Below are 17,023 nucleotides of genomic sequence, written 5' to 3' on the forward strand. Positions count from 1 at the left end.
TCGGTCCCGTGACCCGAAGTAATGTAAAATCACTTTTCCTGCTAAATTTAGCGGGGAAACTGAATTGGTGTTGAGGTCACGTGATGTCAAATTTACCGATAAATCTAGCAGGAAAATTAATTTGTGTATACAGTCACTGACCAATTTTTCAGACTCCGATATTTCTGACATTTTCGCACAACCGTCACTCACCCCATAGAGTTAATGTGTAACATTGACCATTGGCTGCAGAGGTGTGTCCGCTCTGCAGCCAATGGGAATTTATGTGCCATTTTGCTCAGCCAATGGGAATTGAGGTGACATTTTTCGCTGCTACAGATGGAATTTAGGAGCCGTTTTTCACTGCTACAGAAACGCTGGCTTTGCTCCATGGGACAGTTGATGCTTTTGCATTAAAAGTGTTTCCCTTATACGACAGTTCCATGCTATCACATTTGACAATGTTTACTGCTGCGAATGATCCGTTTCTAATGCAAACTATACTAAATCGTCACGCGAAATCACAATACAATGCTTTTTGTTTGTTTTATAAATAGCGCCACTTTTCCTATACATGGATTTTGCGTACGCCTACTGCCATAATTTCTTCGCTTTGGCCACGGGCCAAGACAGCTCTGCCATCGACGAAATTTCATTTACCTCATCAATGAACCGCACCGGATGCTACGAGCCATCCCAGTTAATCCAGCCAGTTGACATGTGAATGTATCGCGCAACTACGCGTTCTGCGCGTCACTACGCCACTTCCAAGAGTTGTGCAAAACTTACACAGTATTATAATGGCTCCGATAGCTTGTAATGTCCGTCGCAGTCTATTGCAAGGTAAAACGAAGCTTAGATGCCGGCAGAGATCGTAGGTTTAAGAAATTGAGCAACATGAGCCACAAAGAGCATTTGCAATTTAACGGAGGACGCCTCCAGCAGATTGGTCGCAAGTGCACAAGCTTCGAGTTGTCGCGGGACAAAAATGAAAAGGAGAGGGAAGGGGGAAGACGCTTGCAGACGTCCGACACTTTCGTCCCCTCCTCACAGCTTGTAATACAAATGTGGCCTGTGAACCAAGCGATCTCGATCAAACCGGCAAAAACACTAACTTCGCCACACTGGACGTCAGCCTCACCTGCACCCTGAAGCAGTAGCAGGAGGCCGGCTCGAGCCCTTTGGCCTCGAAGTGGGCAGTCCTTCCGGAGTACAGCTGCGCAAAGGTGGTGGCGCCGCTTGCCGCAGTCTCCGGCTGCCGGCACTCCAGCAGGTACTCAGACACTGGTGCACCATGGCACGTGGCCTCTTCCCACGAGACGAGGGCGCAGCTGGCACTGCGCACCTGCACCGACAGGCCGCGGGGGGCGTCGGGGGGCCCCGAACCGCTCAGGGCATGCAGGGGCTCCGACCAGGGTCCGGCCTGCACGCGGAATGTCACGAAAATGAGGATGCGGCAGTTAGACCGGAGGTGCGCAAAATGGAGGTTGCAGCCCCCTCTGTACAATCCGACGTCTTGAGCAAAAGACAGACTGAACTCCCCCAAATCTTTTAACACGAAACATTCTTTGGCTAGGTGTCCGGCATTTCGTGAAGCTCAAAAGTTAAGCCCAGATAAAAGCGTCGCCATGAAGCTAAACACTGATTGGTTGACGGGTGGGAGAGGAGGAGCGAGGTGCTCAGTGCATATGCGTATTGGTGAATGGGCAGGACACGCGACCAGAGAGGTAGGCATGGAGGAGCGAGGTAGGCGGGGAGGAGCTCAACGACATGTGCGCACTGAGCTAAAGGAGCTCAAGAGTATTGAAGGCTCTGAAAGATCGCAGGGTTTATCAGCCCGATTGGAGGTAGTATCGCCTCATCCTAAGAACACCTATCGAGTGTACACATGGTACGCGTCAAAACTATCTGATGAAGAGTGCCGTGAATGTTTTGCGCATGCAACACAATTGCCTAGCATTTGTGTTTGAATTTGTGTTACGGGACTCGCGTCCTCACTGACTGAATGCAACACCTCGCCGAACGCTCGTGCAGTGCTCGTCTCCAACCTGTGCCCCCCCCACCCCCCCTTGTTCTCTGGTGGTCGACAGAGAAGACCCAGAGCACTGTAACCCCGTCGTCGACGATGTACGAGCCATTCCCGTCGGCCTCCCTCCCCGTCCGGAGTGACTCACCCCTGCACTGTTGAAGGCACGCACGCTGTACAAGTAGGCCCTCCCCGGCAGCAGCCCGGCCACGGTGCAGTCCCAGTCGGGGCCCCTGTAGGCCACCCGGGGCTCCTTGCGGGTTTCGGACTCCGGGTCGGGGGCCGCAGCCACCTGGAGCTCGAACTCGGTCACGGGGGATCCTCCGTCGTAGGCCGGCGGCGCTGCGACGGAGCGCCGTTCAAATTCTTTTCCAAACCGCTCGCAAAACATGAAAGTTGCAGGCATGAATTGACGCACTTATGGTATAACCTTTTTCAAACATCCTCAGTCTATATATTTCCCTGGCTGTGAAGTTTGCAAATGCCTGTCCCACGAAACAGTCACAGAGATATCCGCATTAATTTTCTGCCCGCTGCATTTGTCCTCCCAATTATTACGTCCAAGAACTAACATCATACAAGGTCGGTATGACGAGCCAATCATTGTGATTTGCGACAAGAGACCTGCGAATGACGAAGCACGGATAATATCTGGGTTCAAAACCGCAATCTGTTCAGATTCTAAAGCGGCTTCTTGCACGACAATTGCAAATGATTCTTCCGTCTCCATTGATTAAGTATGGCTCGTTCAATGGCTTCAGGTAGAAACCATAGTAGAGTCAGCTGGCAACGAATCCACAGCGTGGGTGCTGTTGCTGCCGCCGCCGCCGATCATGATTATAAAAGTTTTAATGCAGCAATGTTAACGAAAACCATATAGCGCCAAGTTAAAGGCGCAGACGACGGGTGGCTGCTAGGCACTCACCCCACTTGATGTGGGCAGAGATTGCTCTCGCCTTCCCGTGCATGCGAGGCGGGTCGCAGGCTCCAGGGCACAGCGGCAAGGTGGCCACACTGGACACTTCCGAGAACTGCATAACCAAAGCGAGAGGCGCTCTCTTTTCGAGTCGCATGCACAAGGACCCGCCACCGATCGTGCTCACCACTGCAGTCTGCTCCACAACCAAAACTTCTACACGAAGAGTAGAGTTTGAGAAAATTCAAACTGCCTGCTAAACAAATGGCAACCCTGAAGACCTACGCAGCTCCCTATCAACTAGGTGTCATACTGGACCTATGGCGTTTCAACTGACTAACTTCATGCCGTATAAGCAAGCTCACGACACAATTATCCACAAGAGACTTCTCCTTCTATACTCCGGCCACCCTTTTTTGCCACTAAAGCCTCACGTGACTCCCCTAGTGACGATGCATATTCAAGCACAATAAAGACTCGCGACACTTCATAGTCACACTGTTGGGGCAGACAATTCATAGCATCAGCTACAACTGAAGGAAGTGGTGAACAGAGTATAAATGAGCCGGTTATATTGATTCTAAAAACTGAAGTCCCATTTCCTACTTGCTTACTTCGGAAACCTAAGTATTAGTTTAATTTCCACCCTAAAGACATTACATCGTCATTTCTGTAAAACCAGCATTACGAATCTGGGACGATTTTCTTCCCTACAGACCTCAGAAGCCAGAGACTACAAGAAGATTCACTCACATCACTGACACCTCCAGCACTTGAGCAGTTCACTCGAAGTCTGTACGTTGCACCGGGTTCCAATCCAGAGCAGACGTGGTCTCGGTCGGGACCAGCATAGACTTCCTCGAAGCCTACAAGAAATACAAAGATTACAAACGCAACGAATCCAAATTCCTCCGCATTCTTAGCACAGTCAAACCCTCACCATTGCCAGAGTCCATCTGGAGGCTGTACCGGGTAATTTCAGATCCTCCGTCATCCTTGGGGGGTTCTGCAATCGGTAATGCATCACATGTAATGTCCCACACGACCTTGCCACACGTCACTGTCACATACAATAGGCTCGCACTAATTGAAACTCAGATATTTCATACTTCTAGTTAATTCAAGTAAATTTAAAAATTTTTGTTCTCCCGCTTTGATTTTAATGTATTTATAGGCCGCTTGATTAGAATGGAGTTTTCATGCAATTTTTATACTCTCCGCCCCGTTAGTGCACTTCTTTTTGGGCACTGGTGCACTGCAGAGAAGCAACACTTGCAGAGCCTGCTTCCGCGGGTGTTGCTTCTCTGCAGTGCACTGGTGCTCGGTAAGAATTGGCTCAACGGGCTTAATGGTTCACCATAGACAACTTTTTTTGCTGGATGAACAAACTAAACTTTGTTCCGAGGTGTCATGTGCTGTCTAAACAGTCCACGATAGACAACATTTCTGAGGGATTAATACTTTTCTTATACAATTCATCTATGTTTCATGTGTGGCCATACGTGGTTAGGATTAATACACCTGTGCAATAGAAATCATTGAATATCTGCTTTGTATGTGTAGCCATCCATATAAAAAATCATAATTTTACCTTGCACCATATTTAAAAGAATTTCTGATAAAAATCAAACGAAATTTGCGGTTTCATGAAGTTTTAATTAATGAGTCTATTGTATGTATATGTGTCGCGGATACATCCACGTCACAAGCGATCTTTAAGGCGCCAAAGAGGGTGGCACTCTACCAACGTGCTCATTGTTTGGTCTGTAACAACTTCCAGAACAGAGTGAATGCCCCTTGTAAAAGTGATCTGGTATGAAATCCTGCTAATTCTTCAGGTTGCCATCTCTCATCGATTTCAATGGCGTCATACGCTGACAACAGGGGATATTAGTCTCATCAATGTTGCACACACAGACACCTTTCGAGGATGCCGCACTTGAATAAACTAGGGAGCTGCAAATATTCTAAACTTTGAGAAAAAAAAACAACTGAACAGTGTTAGCTATTTCAACTTGTTCGCTGTACACCTTTACTGCACAAAGTTTTCGAATTCTCTCTTGTTTTTTTTCCCTTTGTGGACAATGCCACTTTCACAAAACTCTACGGCAACAGATCGGCAACTAAGTGGCAGGCCGGAACTATGACCGCCACAACAATTGACGAGTCACGAGTGCAAGAATGGTGGAAGAACGAGAGGCTACAAACTGCAAGCCGGGACCGAAGAACGTTCCACGTCTCGAAGAATGCTGCATACCCCGAGCTTGAAAAAGCACTCGCAAAGGTCGAGGAGAGAAGAGGCAGCAGTCGCGCCGTATCTCGAGATTCAGCGTTACTGCGACTTTTCCAGACGAGATGGTGTGGATCAGTTTCAAAAAGTGTTGCATCAGCAATCCCCTTGACGGCATGGACGATGAGGCCATCGGCGACAATGAAAGTGCCAGAGTATATAAAATAAACGTATGGTTCCTATCTAGATCCGCACATTACTTTGAATGGCTAGTGCGGGTAACACCCGAAGAATTTTCTTGTTTTTTTTTTTCCCAAGAGTAATAGTTTGAGGGTGCAAGTTATATGCAGGGGAAGGTATATATATACAAAAATATGGTAGCTAAGAAGTTTGTAAATGACGCACGTTGTAAACCATCCACAACTTACGAACATATTGTGCCGGGACTATGGATTTGTTCTTAGGTTTCGTCATGTTTTTTTGTCCTAAGATTGTTTGCCGAATGTGGATTGAGGTCCGGCGACCAATGACAAAACCAAAGGTGACCCATTCTGCCACCCACCCCAGGATGCGGTGAAGTTGTGGCTGCGGACGCGGCCCTTGGCGCTGGGGCGAGCTGGGCGCCCCGGCCGGTCAGGTAGGGTGCGCAGGGAAGTCACCCGACTAGGGCCGCTCGAGCCTTCCTCGTTGTGTGCCACCAACTGGAAAAAAAAACAAGAATAATCATTTAGTTCTTTATTTACGAATGCAGTGATGTGATAGGCCTAAGCCGTTTTGGAGCATTTTTCGGAGCAGCCAAAACAGTGTTTTGGAGCAGCAAAAGTGGCCTTTGGAGCAGCCAAAACAGTGTTTTGGAGTGGCAAAAGTGGCTTTTAAAGCAGATATTCTAATAAAAATAAAAATATTTGTTTTAAATGCTGGACACGCAAAGGGAATCTTGCTCGCCGAAATAAACCAATTATGGTCAAGTTCGGCCACCTGGGAGTCTTTCATGGTGTAACTGAAATGCCAATGACATGACACATTTCTTTTTGCTTTTTGAAACATTCTGCAAGGCTGGAGCAAGCTTTGCTTTAGCTTAGGGTAGTAATGAATGTCCACTTTCAATGTCTCCTAAGAGACATTGCGACATCCTAGGAGTGTACAGTGCTGTAGGCGTCGCCAAGCGATTCCGAAAAACCGCTTGCCACCATTTTACTGATTGCCGACGTGCCAGATTTTCGTCAAAAGTAATTAAATGTAAAACAATTAATTGCAAGCGTCCCGGGTGGTGCCTCTGTCGTGCAATTATGTTCGCATCGTTGGTTCGCAAGCACGTGAGGGCAACTCCAGCAGGCTTGCAGGTGCACGTGCTTCGTCGCGCGAGCGAAACGGCTGTTCGATCGGAACCGAAACCATGCCTCTGTTCCGTCGCCAACTGGTAGCCAGAAGTCTATGCAAAGTGTAACTGCCCAGCATGCGACAAAAAAAAGAGTCCAGCGCCGCGTGCTTGCCAGGCCGGCAGGCGAGGTACGAGCTAAACACAGAAAAAAAGAACCTGAGCGCATCGATGCAAGACGTCGCGAGCCAGGGTCGCTTTGTGCAACGACTGAACTTGAGAAAAACAAGCGCGCTCTGCGGGTTCAGCGTGCAGACATTCCCTTCTTTGCTTTAGATCACTTCAACTTTTCTTCGCGACACATTTTTCACGTACCGGGGTCCCTCTCGAAAGAAAGCCCACCAAGAGAAACCTAGGTAATCAATACTTCGACACAGCAGTTTTTGAGTTAGAGAGGGATTTTTATAGCAGCGTATGTTTTAAACAAGAACATGAATGTTGATGAACATGAGGGCGGTCCTTGTGTTTCAGTTTAGGAAGCTCCATATCTGCAACGTCGTGTGGCCACCGATTTCAGGAGCGAGAGCTTCAGCTCAAAAAGCAACTCCCGCCGCACCGAAACATAGTTTCGTTTCACAGCGTCACGTCATGGCTGGTACCCAGCACGCTAGCGTCACAGCGCACACACACAACGGCATCTATCGTTAAAAAAAAAAAAAAAAAAAAGAAACGCGATACGAGACTTACGTTTACGAGACGACGAGAACGTGACAGAAGAGACAACATGGCGGAAAAAACCATGGAAAAAAACCATGGACGACTGATGTAGGGTATTTTGTGTCAGGCAGAGCCGTTTATTGAGAGAGTTTGGCCATACATTGGTTTGAATAGGCGAGCATCTCAGGGCCAACCACAGGCCGCGAAACAGCCCCTAGTGGTGGTCGTGTGCTCTAAATATGTGACGTGACTAATTTGAGCCGTTTTAGCGTCGCTAGAGTGAAAAGGCTTAGCTCTCAGTTACTGAAAACTTTGTGCATGTGAGGTTTTAGTCACGCCAATATTCAAGTGTAGAATAAACGAACGTGCGCTCCAAACCAGGACCGACTTGCTAGAAACAGCGTCTCAGCTGAGACGGGGAAAGAAAGCACTGCCAAAGCCAGCGCACGAGTAGAGCGGGACTCCGCGTCTCAAGATGCTCGCGCGCCCCACCCTTTGAACTGTTTTCTTTCAGCCAGTCTCAGGACGCTGTTCTATACTTCGTCTCACCTTAGCATGGACTATTGTTAGCCGCGCGTGCTAAAAGCGCGAGCTAGTTCCTTAGGATGAAGCCTCGGCGGCTGGATGAGCGCTCGTGCAGCAAGTGCTGCAGCGAAGGCTAACCGCTCGCGCTTGCACAGCCTTCGCAGTCGCACTAAGGTGAGACGAATTATAGCAAGCCGGCCCAGAGCGAACAAACATCAGCAGTGCAGACAAAGGCATGGGCACGAGCACGTGGTTTTGGAAAGTGCCTCCTATGCACGAGTTCTCGTACAAACAAAAGCGTTTTGCTGAGCCATGCTTCGCGCCTGTGCCTTTGTCTTCACTGCCGACATTTGTGAGATGGAGTAGAGAGGTCGAGATTGAACGCTTCTATTTCACGCTTTAAATGTCGTTTGCAATATTGTGACGTCGCGGTCTCCTGATTGGTCGACGCTGTGTCACAAATTTAGTTTACGCTCTAAGCATGGGGGGAATATTTGGCGCTGGCGGCGGCCTTTGCTCCGCCTATTGGCCGAACTCTTCCAATACACGGCTCTGGTGTCGGGCGGCCGTTTGTGCCACCTAGCTCATGCATGCTCAGTTACGGTACTTAGTTTAGTTTCGGTTTTGAAAGGCGACCAAAATTGGCCCCTTGGCGCAGGCTTGGCGCAGATCACCCATATTTTGGCAAAATGTAGAAGGATGTAGCAGGGTTAGCCCCTTGGCGCAAATGGCGCAGCAATCACATCACTGCGAATGTTACCTATGGGCAATAGAACCACGTAATATTTTTTTTTTGTTCAATTGTTTCTTATGGGTTTTGTCACATGTTTTTAATCTAGTAGTCTGGCAATAGTCTTGAAGATCGAAACTACACCACCATCTCGTAAATGAATATGCAGATAGTTGACGAAAAAAAATTTAGGACAGTGTAAAATAGGGATAGGCGTTTTTCTTTTGTCACTAATATTTTACGATAGGTGACCGTTTTACTTGAAGCTATCGTATGCGCAGATATTATTGACAGTTTACAGTGATGCATAGAGGTTATGCAAGGAAACCATTTGCCGAGTTTCGCCTCGTGTTGCCCACAGACAACAAAACTAACTTAGCACTACAATTTTTTTTTGTTTCGTTAAACATTTATATTTTCAGAAAGAAATGTTTTAAAGGGAAGATGGGGCACTTCTACATTTGAGAAAAAACGCTTGAATTGCATTCATTTGGCCTTTAAAATAACAAATATCACAATTATATTTCAATGCGACGCGCCGGAGAGCCATAAGAGCAATTTGAAAATAGGGCTGAAGCCCCGCCTCAATAGCCTTGGCAAGCCAAAAGATCCGTTGATGACGTCACGTACAGCGACTATCTTTCACGTTTTTCTCGCGTTTAACAATACTTGCTCGGCAAATGGTTTTGGTATTCGGGTTCACGAGGTAAAAATACACTAGAATTCACTTCTAACTCATTTTTTTCAAGAAGCTCCGTAGCTTCCCTTTAAGCAATTTTTTTATATCGCATCAATAATAGGTTAACTAATCCTTAAAGGATTATGGAAACAAAATTTTAGGGCTTATATTATTGCTTAGGTAGTATATACTACGTCGCGTCAGCACCTGAGAAACATCAATTTTTTGTTTGTAAATGCAAGAAATTTTAAAACAAATAAAAAGCTTTCCCATTCGCAACTGGTAGTAGCTGGGGGGCCAAAGCTTTGCTGGGGGATTGTGACATGTTGCTCCTCCCGCAGTGGCGCCACCCTCAACAGTAAAGCATACTTGTATATCATGTTTGTACGATTCTAACGCATCTCCGATTGTAACGCGCAGGTATATTCAGCACTCAAACATTCGGAAAGTAACTCTATGCTGATTGTACTGCGCAGGTAGAAAAATGAAGGCTGAAGACCACATACTTCAAAGACTCATTTTATGAAACTAGCAAACTCTCACGTACACATGAAACAACCACACTAGTCACTGTTAGAGTCTGATAGTTCCTTTTCACTGTCCACAGACCACAGACAGTCGGCCTCGCTTCCGTCCAATGCGTTGGAGAGGCTGCACTTTTTGAAAAAATGGACGACCATCGCCCAACTAAGTGCCTTCCAGGCGTCCTGTACCCCTAAATCATTGAGCATTGCTCTCTTCAAACGTCCTGCCGGTGTCAGTGCATGTTCCTCATCAATCATTCACTCATTGTAAGCTGCACGTACATAGTCTTTCATCGGCTTGTTCAAGCAGACATTAAGCAGCTGAAGTTGAGAGGTCATGCCACCGGGAATGATCACAAGACCCGTGCAAAAGGGGGTAAGTTTGTCCTTCACACGGTCACTGATGTGGCACCTGCAGGAGTCCAGCATCAACATGGCACGCACACCCTGGTCGGCACCAGGTCTCTTCCTCCGTACCGAGTCTATCCAATCAATCATGAGATCTGTGATCATCCAGCCTTTGGGGTGCACCCAAACAATTACATTATCAGGGAATGCAATGTTTGACGGAAGAGTTTCTCTTGGAAGATTAGGAAGGGGTCCAACTTGCGCCTGTCAGCCATGCAGCATAGCATTGCTGTAAGCCTATTCCTCTCGTTTCCAGTCGAGAGAATTTGCACTTCCTTGGCACCCTTGGATTCTACTGTATAGTTCGATGGCTTGTAGAAAAAAATGGAAGTTTGACCGGCGTTTCTAATCTGTTCAATCATGTCGTTCCTGTACTGGCAAAGCTTGATTACAAACTGCTGGGATGCAACCAGCTTCTCTTCATATGCTTCTGGCACATGCTGGTTTTTCGCCCAAGAGAAAATCTTTCGCTTCATAAATTTGGAGATCAAGCTCCTGCTGACCTTGAAACGAGACCAGGGAATGTTGCCGCTTGAAACGAGAAATGAGACCAGGGAAAGTTGGTTGAGTCGCAAGCCCTTTATGTAGTCAGCAATAGAGTCAGGGGTCCAGAAATTGTCCACAATGGGGAGCAATTAAAGCCTTCCCGCAAACCTTTGCAGGCAAGGAACCAGCCCTGTTGTTTACGCCGGTAGCACACCAATGTCTCCGGGACGCCCAAAGCTTGTGACGCGGCTCGGTTGCCTTCCTGTTCCGCAAGGATGATGACATTCCACTTAAAAGCCGCCTCATAATGCCCTTTTCTCCATCGTGCCAATACAACTGAAGAACATGTGGGCAAACGGGTGTGACCATGTGATAGAAAAATAAATGGATAGTAGTGGCTGTACCTTTGTAAAGGGCGGTTGCTCACGCCACCTAGCGTACTAGGCAACCATGACGGTGTTTCCCCTTTTTTAAAAATTTATGTTTATGGGTTTGATTGTAACGTGCATGTGAATTCGGGCTCGCATTTTTCAGAAAAAATGTGCGCATTAGAATTGTGCAAACACGGTAGATGCCCTAGCTGTGAATGCAGTGACGCAATTGCAAAGAGCCAACGTAAAGTTGACGAGTTGGCCAAGTAGGTGGCTCTCATTGGTTTGCGCCACACGTGATTGTTCGATACCGCAGTTTTTACTGTGTTCATTCACTTCTCTCCGTGCAGGATGCCACGCTATTACTACGCGGCAGAGGGCTGCTGTAACAGTGTGCTGAACTGTGAGATGCCGACCCATGGGTTTCCGAACGATGAGAAACCCCGAACGTGTAAATCTGTCCAGTGTGTCCGTCGCCTCATGTGGGTGCCAGTGAAAACCAATCGCCTGCACGGTGACTATTTTCGTGGTGAGAACTACGAAACGCGACCCAATGTCCTCCGGAGTCTGGGTCTTCCTACCAAGAATATTCGGTTGCTACCAGGGGTTGCGCCGAGTATTTTTTCCAAGAAAAAAAAAAAGGCAGAAGAGCTCGGCGAACCGCACAAAAAGCGAAGCAAACTTGTAAGTGAAGACGCTGTTAAAAAACCCCAAATAGCGCATACCTCTAAGCTGGCCAATCACTATTAAATGCGAGGCATTTCTTGGCGGCCCCAATCTCCTTCAGATGTCGTCGGGCAGACAGTCGGTTTGCCCGATGGTCCATATGGTTCTAGCCCGAATTGCCTGTCCGTCACAATGTGCGACTGTGACTAGTTCTCCTTGCTGGCATTTTTCGAGTCCCCTTGGTAGTCGAAATCCTTGTCGCTCTCAAGTTTGTAGACCACGATGGAATGCACCACGGACTACAGGGGCCAAAATTAATGTGTCACGATGGTCGTCATGCAGCTGTAAAGTTCTCCGCCACTTCAAAACGCAAGATTGTAACACGCAAAAACCGCCGCCAGGCGGCGCTCATAGTTACGCCAGCCTTCGGCTGTGATGAGGAGCCTGACATACCAATTGCAGTGGAGTTCAGATGACTCATCGCGCGCCTCGATGGCCGATTTCGATGCACTCGCTAGAATCGGACACTTGAAACGAAAAATATAGCCATTCGCTCAAAATACGAACGTGCAATCGTCATTTACGGATATCATTGACCATATCTCGTCCATTTCAGAAAAGTGTCCATATCTTTTGATTTTCGTTTCTGTACTCCTTTTAAGGGCCCCATTTCAAGAGCATTACATTAGAAGGGGGCAATGCAATAAATTCTATAATTCAACAGAACAAACGAAAGAGAACTAAAAATAATGCACGCTCCCATGAGAAAGTTGTAAGCTAGGAACAACACAAAACTTAAGATGTCTAATTAGACATAGCGAAATTAAAAAGAATAGAGCTTCTAAACATGGGTCGGTAATGGAAGAAACGACCCCATAAATCACACATTCATTCGTAAAACTTGTTACTCAAAAACATACTCGGCAGCCATTTACAATTTTCTCATTGTGCAAATCAGTCATAGAATTCCAAGATCTCATCACATGCCACAATTGTATCTCGATGCCAAACACAAAAAGCTTCAATATCATAACATAAAAAAAAATAATGGAAGCACTCGTTTGCCCAGACATTTCGTCTGCACAAGCGTGGCCAGTGGATGAATAAACAAGAAGTCACTGCCCTGAAGAGAAAATAGAAAGCTGAAGAAAGAACATATCGGAGAATTGCTTTTTAATTTGCAACAGCCGTATGAATAAGCAGCAACTGCACAGAAAAAGGCCCAATTGAGTTTCCTAAATACTTCATACTAATTAAAGGAAGATGCAACAGTTCACAGCAAAGTGTATTCACAAGTGAACAACACCAGAGGCTCAAGTAGTAATAGACAGTAAGACGGGCAAGAAGGGACAAAAAGTATCACGATCAGCCTACAGAAATTTACTCACCCTGACCCTGTACTCTGTGTTCCTGATAAGACGCTGGCAAGTGAAGCGAGTTTCTGATCCATTGTACACCGGTATGAACCCGTGTTGCTGCAAGGAAAAAGAACCAAAGTCAGATGAAGCCAGCATAAAAAATGTAATTGGACTGAAAACACAGTAAATCAATCTATCAGTTAAACTTTTGCAACATATTGAACTAGGCAACGAAACCCAGAAAATGCTTCATAGAAAATCATCTGCTAAAGAATGCCACCAATGCACCTCCCAGCACACTAGGTTTGTGAAGGATAATTCAAAGCAACACATTGTTTATGGGTTTAGAAGACCACCATCGATTATGGTGGATGGTCCGAGTCAATGCCATAGATAACAGACAAGTGCAGCTCCCAATTCCTTTTGGAAACCCTGGCTAAAGTCCAACCCAACTTAAAATGTTTTTTGGACCAGGGCCTAACCAACCTCGGAAAGGTGACTGGCCCAGTCAAACTTGAATGACCAAAATTGCGACAGGGTTTGAAATTCAATCCAAGTAGCCTCCAAAGTGAACTGGAAATGGACCCTTTAAACGAGTCTAGGCATGAAAGAGTAATATGTAGGCAAGATGGTAAACAACTTCCATATTTCAATGCAAAAAAACTGACAGTTTGAGACCGTGTGTAAGATGCCCATTATTTTATTCTTTGCCTCGTCTCAGTTTTAAGTATGGGAGTAACCAGTGGCAGGAAGGAGTCATGCTTCAACAATGGAAATGCAGAGAAACAGTGCGTCAATGCAGAAGACGATATGATAACTAGCACATTGACTCGTCCCCGCTAACGAAGAGCACCTACCATGAACGAGACAAACGTGGTCACTTTTTTCATTCACAGCTATCAACTTTCACTACTTTCAACCAGGTTTCTTGCAACTGAAAGCTCTGTCGATCGGAAACAAAGATTACAGCAAGTCTACAGTTTTTGAAGTGGCCTCAAACATGTTGAACGCACATACTAGTCTCCCTTTCTCTGGGCATGTTTTGTCTTTTTATTCTGCTTGAACCGTCGGTCCATGTAAAAGGGGAGTTCCGGCAAGCCCACACAACCCTCTCATCTAGCAAAACGAGAAGGAAAAGTGACTGACCGAGCCTTCCTGTTCCAAAGAAAGGGTGAAGGAGTCGTCGGTGGCACGGCAGTCCCACTCCAGCGCAGCGCTGGAGGCCGTCACCTGGCCCACCACGGGGGGCTCGGGGGGAACTGGCGCGGCGCCACATGTCGTCAGCCGGCACGTACTGCTCCAGGGACTGCACCAAATGACGGAACCATTTCACTCGCCCGTCTCGACAAATTCAGGCCAGCATCTTGGCGGCATTTCACCAACATTGCGCCGATGTCGTTGGCATTTTACCAACATCTCATCAGAATTCGCAGCCAAGGACACTTGCACTAGCTGCAAGTCGCAGCCATTAAAGGGGGCCTTCCTCGTTATTACTTATTACTAGTATTGATAAATAAATAAATATAAAATAAATTACTTGATCAACGAATTTGCACCAACGTTGGCAGTTCTCAATGTTGGTTGCCAGTTCCTCAGTGCTAAAGTGGCATGCAATGTGGGAACCACGGGGACATATCGGGGACAGCCTCGGATTGTGCACTCTGTAGTCACTGGCAGAATGAGGACGGCAGGGTTCCGGCTGCCCCACCTCCAGCGCAAGCATTTTACCTTCCATAACAGCATTTCGCAAGTGTCGGGCGTGCACGCGCAGCCAACGCACTGTGCAAGGCAACGACTGTGTGCCGGAGACCAGGCATCCGGAAAGGACGCCCTGCCATTCTCGTCCTGTTAAAAGACAGACATACACTTCGTGCTTTTGACTTTTGCCTGCCTCCTCCTTTCCTGTATCCTCTCCGCTTTTTTTCCCTTGCCCTAACTTGACTCCCCTTGCAGCTTAGGAGAGGGGGAGCGCTAAAAGGATAATCTCCCTTGCAAAAAAACCGAGGTTGTACGTTGGCCTTTAAAGGGATACTACAACGAAATTTCGACGCTTATTTCTTAATCTATTCGTGTTCATGAGAGCATGATCACATCAGACACCAATCTCTCGTTAAAAAAGACACGAAAAGGAATTTTAAAACTAATTAAACGATTAGCAAAGAGCACCTGGTGGATGTCGCTAACGCCTCGTTTGTAATTCCAGTCTAGGAACCTTGACAGGTAGTGACGATAACTGTCTCCCCTCCGGCCATAACGAGAGAAGAGCTGAAGGAGGAATTCCCCTTTCCTCAAGACTCTCTTTTGTGTGCTCCAGAAGTCACTATTGTCCCCCTACAAAATTATAGAAGATTAACATAACCCCTCACTCAAAATTCATACAGAAACAAAGGCAGCTTTGGGGTTACTTGCAGTGGCCCTATCGCTATTGTGCTTCGGCTGCTTTCAGTGGATGCTACGAGCCATCGGGGTCTATCCAAGACCATGTGAATGTCACGTGACCTTGGAGAAGAGGCACAGCGATGCGCGAAAAGCGTATCTTGGGCTACGTCGTCCACAGAGCAGGATTGGCTGGGATAGCTCGCAGCGTCCGCTGCTTCCGGACGCAAGGTCCCGAGACAATCTACGTCACGATTGCGGCGGATGTGAGGTGCTCTCCGAGCGTTTGCCAGAGTGGACTGTTTATAACGAAGAACACAGCCATCAGGCTCAAAATACAAACGTGCGATTGTCATTTACGGATATTGTGGATCATATTCAGCCTATCTGTGAACACGACGGATATATTTCAAATTTCGTTGAAGTATCCTTTTAAGTGAATACGGTCGAGGCAATGCTTCTTGTACTAACCGTGGCTGGCAAGTGCCACTGCCGCCAGTCATTTAAGCAGATTTTTACTATAACGATCTTGTCGTTATCAGACCGACGTTGCTTTCTTTGCTGAAAATTTTAGTTGGGAGAAGCTAGCAATGGTCGTCCGAGCAAACCGTTCTTAACGTCGCTTGGCTCCCCCGTTTACTGCCGACATTGGTGGCGGCCGAGTTGTTGAAGTCGTCCGTCGAAGACGAATGTATTGCAAAGAAACGAGAACCTCCCACTTCGTGCCCCTGCCCACCTTGTTCCCACGGAGTTGCTGGCAGCCAGGCGGAAACAGTAAGCCGTCGAGGAAGCCAACTTGGACACCTTGAACTGCTTCTGTGCTCCGGAGAAGATTGGCTCAAACTTGCCTTCCGTTCCCTGAAATCGGAAAATGTGCCTTTGAAGTTTTGCCCCACTCTACACTTTCGCTGCGGAGCAGCGAGAAAAAATAATTATGCGCGTCATGCCCCTGGTCGTTTCAATTTTCTCGAGTGAAATTCTACAGTCAGTTATCAATAATAGGGCCAGCTTGTACACTTTGCCAATGTTTTGGGAGAGAGTAATTTAGATTTGTCATGTTGGAACATGCAGCTAGCTTGTCTTGCAATTGCCATGGTACTTCTTCTGTAAATAGAACATGTTTACAGTGACACGTGATAATAAACAGTCAGAGTTACGTATGATGATTTGGCTAAGCTGCATTCCATCAAAAATACTGCAACAAAGGTTAAAATAAAATAAATAATAGACAGCTGTGCATCGGGAAGGTCGAACAAAGAGGAGGCCCCCTACCTGGTCACACTCGAGGATGTAGCAGGTGATTTTGGACCCGTTGTCACAGGGAGCCTGCAGGTGCAAGAACAGATAGGAGAAAGGAAGAAAGGCTCAACACAGAAGAAACACCAAGACACACGGAATCAAAAACAACCCGGGAAAAGACAGATTCATCAGACAGCAAAACATTTTGCCCAAGAGTGTCTAGAGGTTATCAAAAAGAAGGAACAGAACAGAAAAAAAATTGCTTTCCATACTATTGACTTTTGGATCTATTAAATCCAAGCTCTGAAACTGTTAAAAAAAAAAAAAAATTTGAATAGCATGAGTCACCAAGCTGCAGAAAATGTTACGAGAAAGCTAAAATAATGAAGGAAAAAAAACTTCTTTGTTTGGCTCATCTCTTACAAATGAGAAAAGCTTTCGCCTGTCCGATATACCTCCACCTTTATCCAACATA

General features: G+C 46.7%; 1 protein-coding gene across 1 annotated transcript in view; it reads right to left on the minus strand.

Moving 5' to 3' along the window:
- The window catches only part of LOC8028283 (fibronectin type-III domain-containing protein 3A), a 61,817-nt gene that overhangs the window by 13,944 nt on the left and 30,850 nt on the right, over nt 1-17,023 (minus strand). The window contains exons 11-20 of the mRNA XM_029985444.4: nt 16,582-16,635; nt 16,046-16,167; nt 14,080-14,239; nt 12,964-13,050; nt 5,714-5,852; nt 3,862-3,927; nt 3,675-3,787; nt 2,931-3,036; nt 2,154-2,347; nt 1,121-1,402 (exon numbers count right to left, since the gene is read on the minus strand). Of these exons, the coding sequence (XP_029841304.2) occupies nt 1,121-1,402; nt 2,154-2,347; nt 2,931-3,036; nt 3,675-3,787; nt 3,862-3,927; nt 5,714-5,852; nt 12,964-13,050; nt 14,080-14,239; nt 16,046-16,167; nt 16,582-16,635 (1,323 nt within the window). The remainder of the gene's footprint in view (nt 1-1,120; nt 1,403-2,153; nt 2,348-2,930; nt 3,037-3,674; nt 3,788-3,861; nt 3,928-5,713; nt 5,853-12,963; nt 13,051-14,079; nt 14,240-16,045; nt 16,168-16,581; nt 16,636-17,023) is intronic.

Source organism: Ixodes scapularis, unplaced genomic scaffold (genome assembly GCF_016920785.2).
Source record: "Ixodes scapularis isolate PalLabHiFi unplaced genomic scaffold, ASM1692078v2 PGA_scaffold5__190_contigs__length_132052651, whole genome shotgun sequence".
NCBI classification, from domain to species: Eukaryota; Metazoa; Arthropoda; class Arachnida; order Ixodida; family Ixodidae; genus Ixodes; species Ixodes scapularis.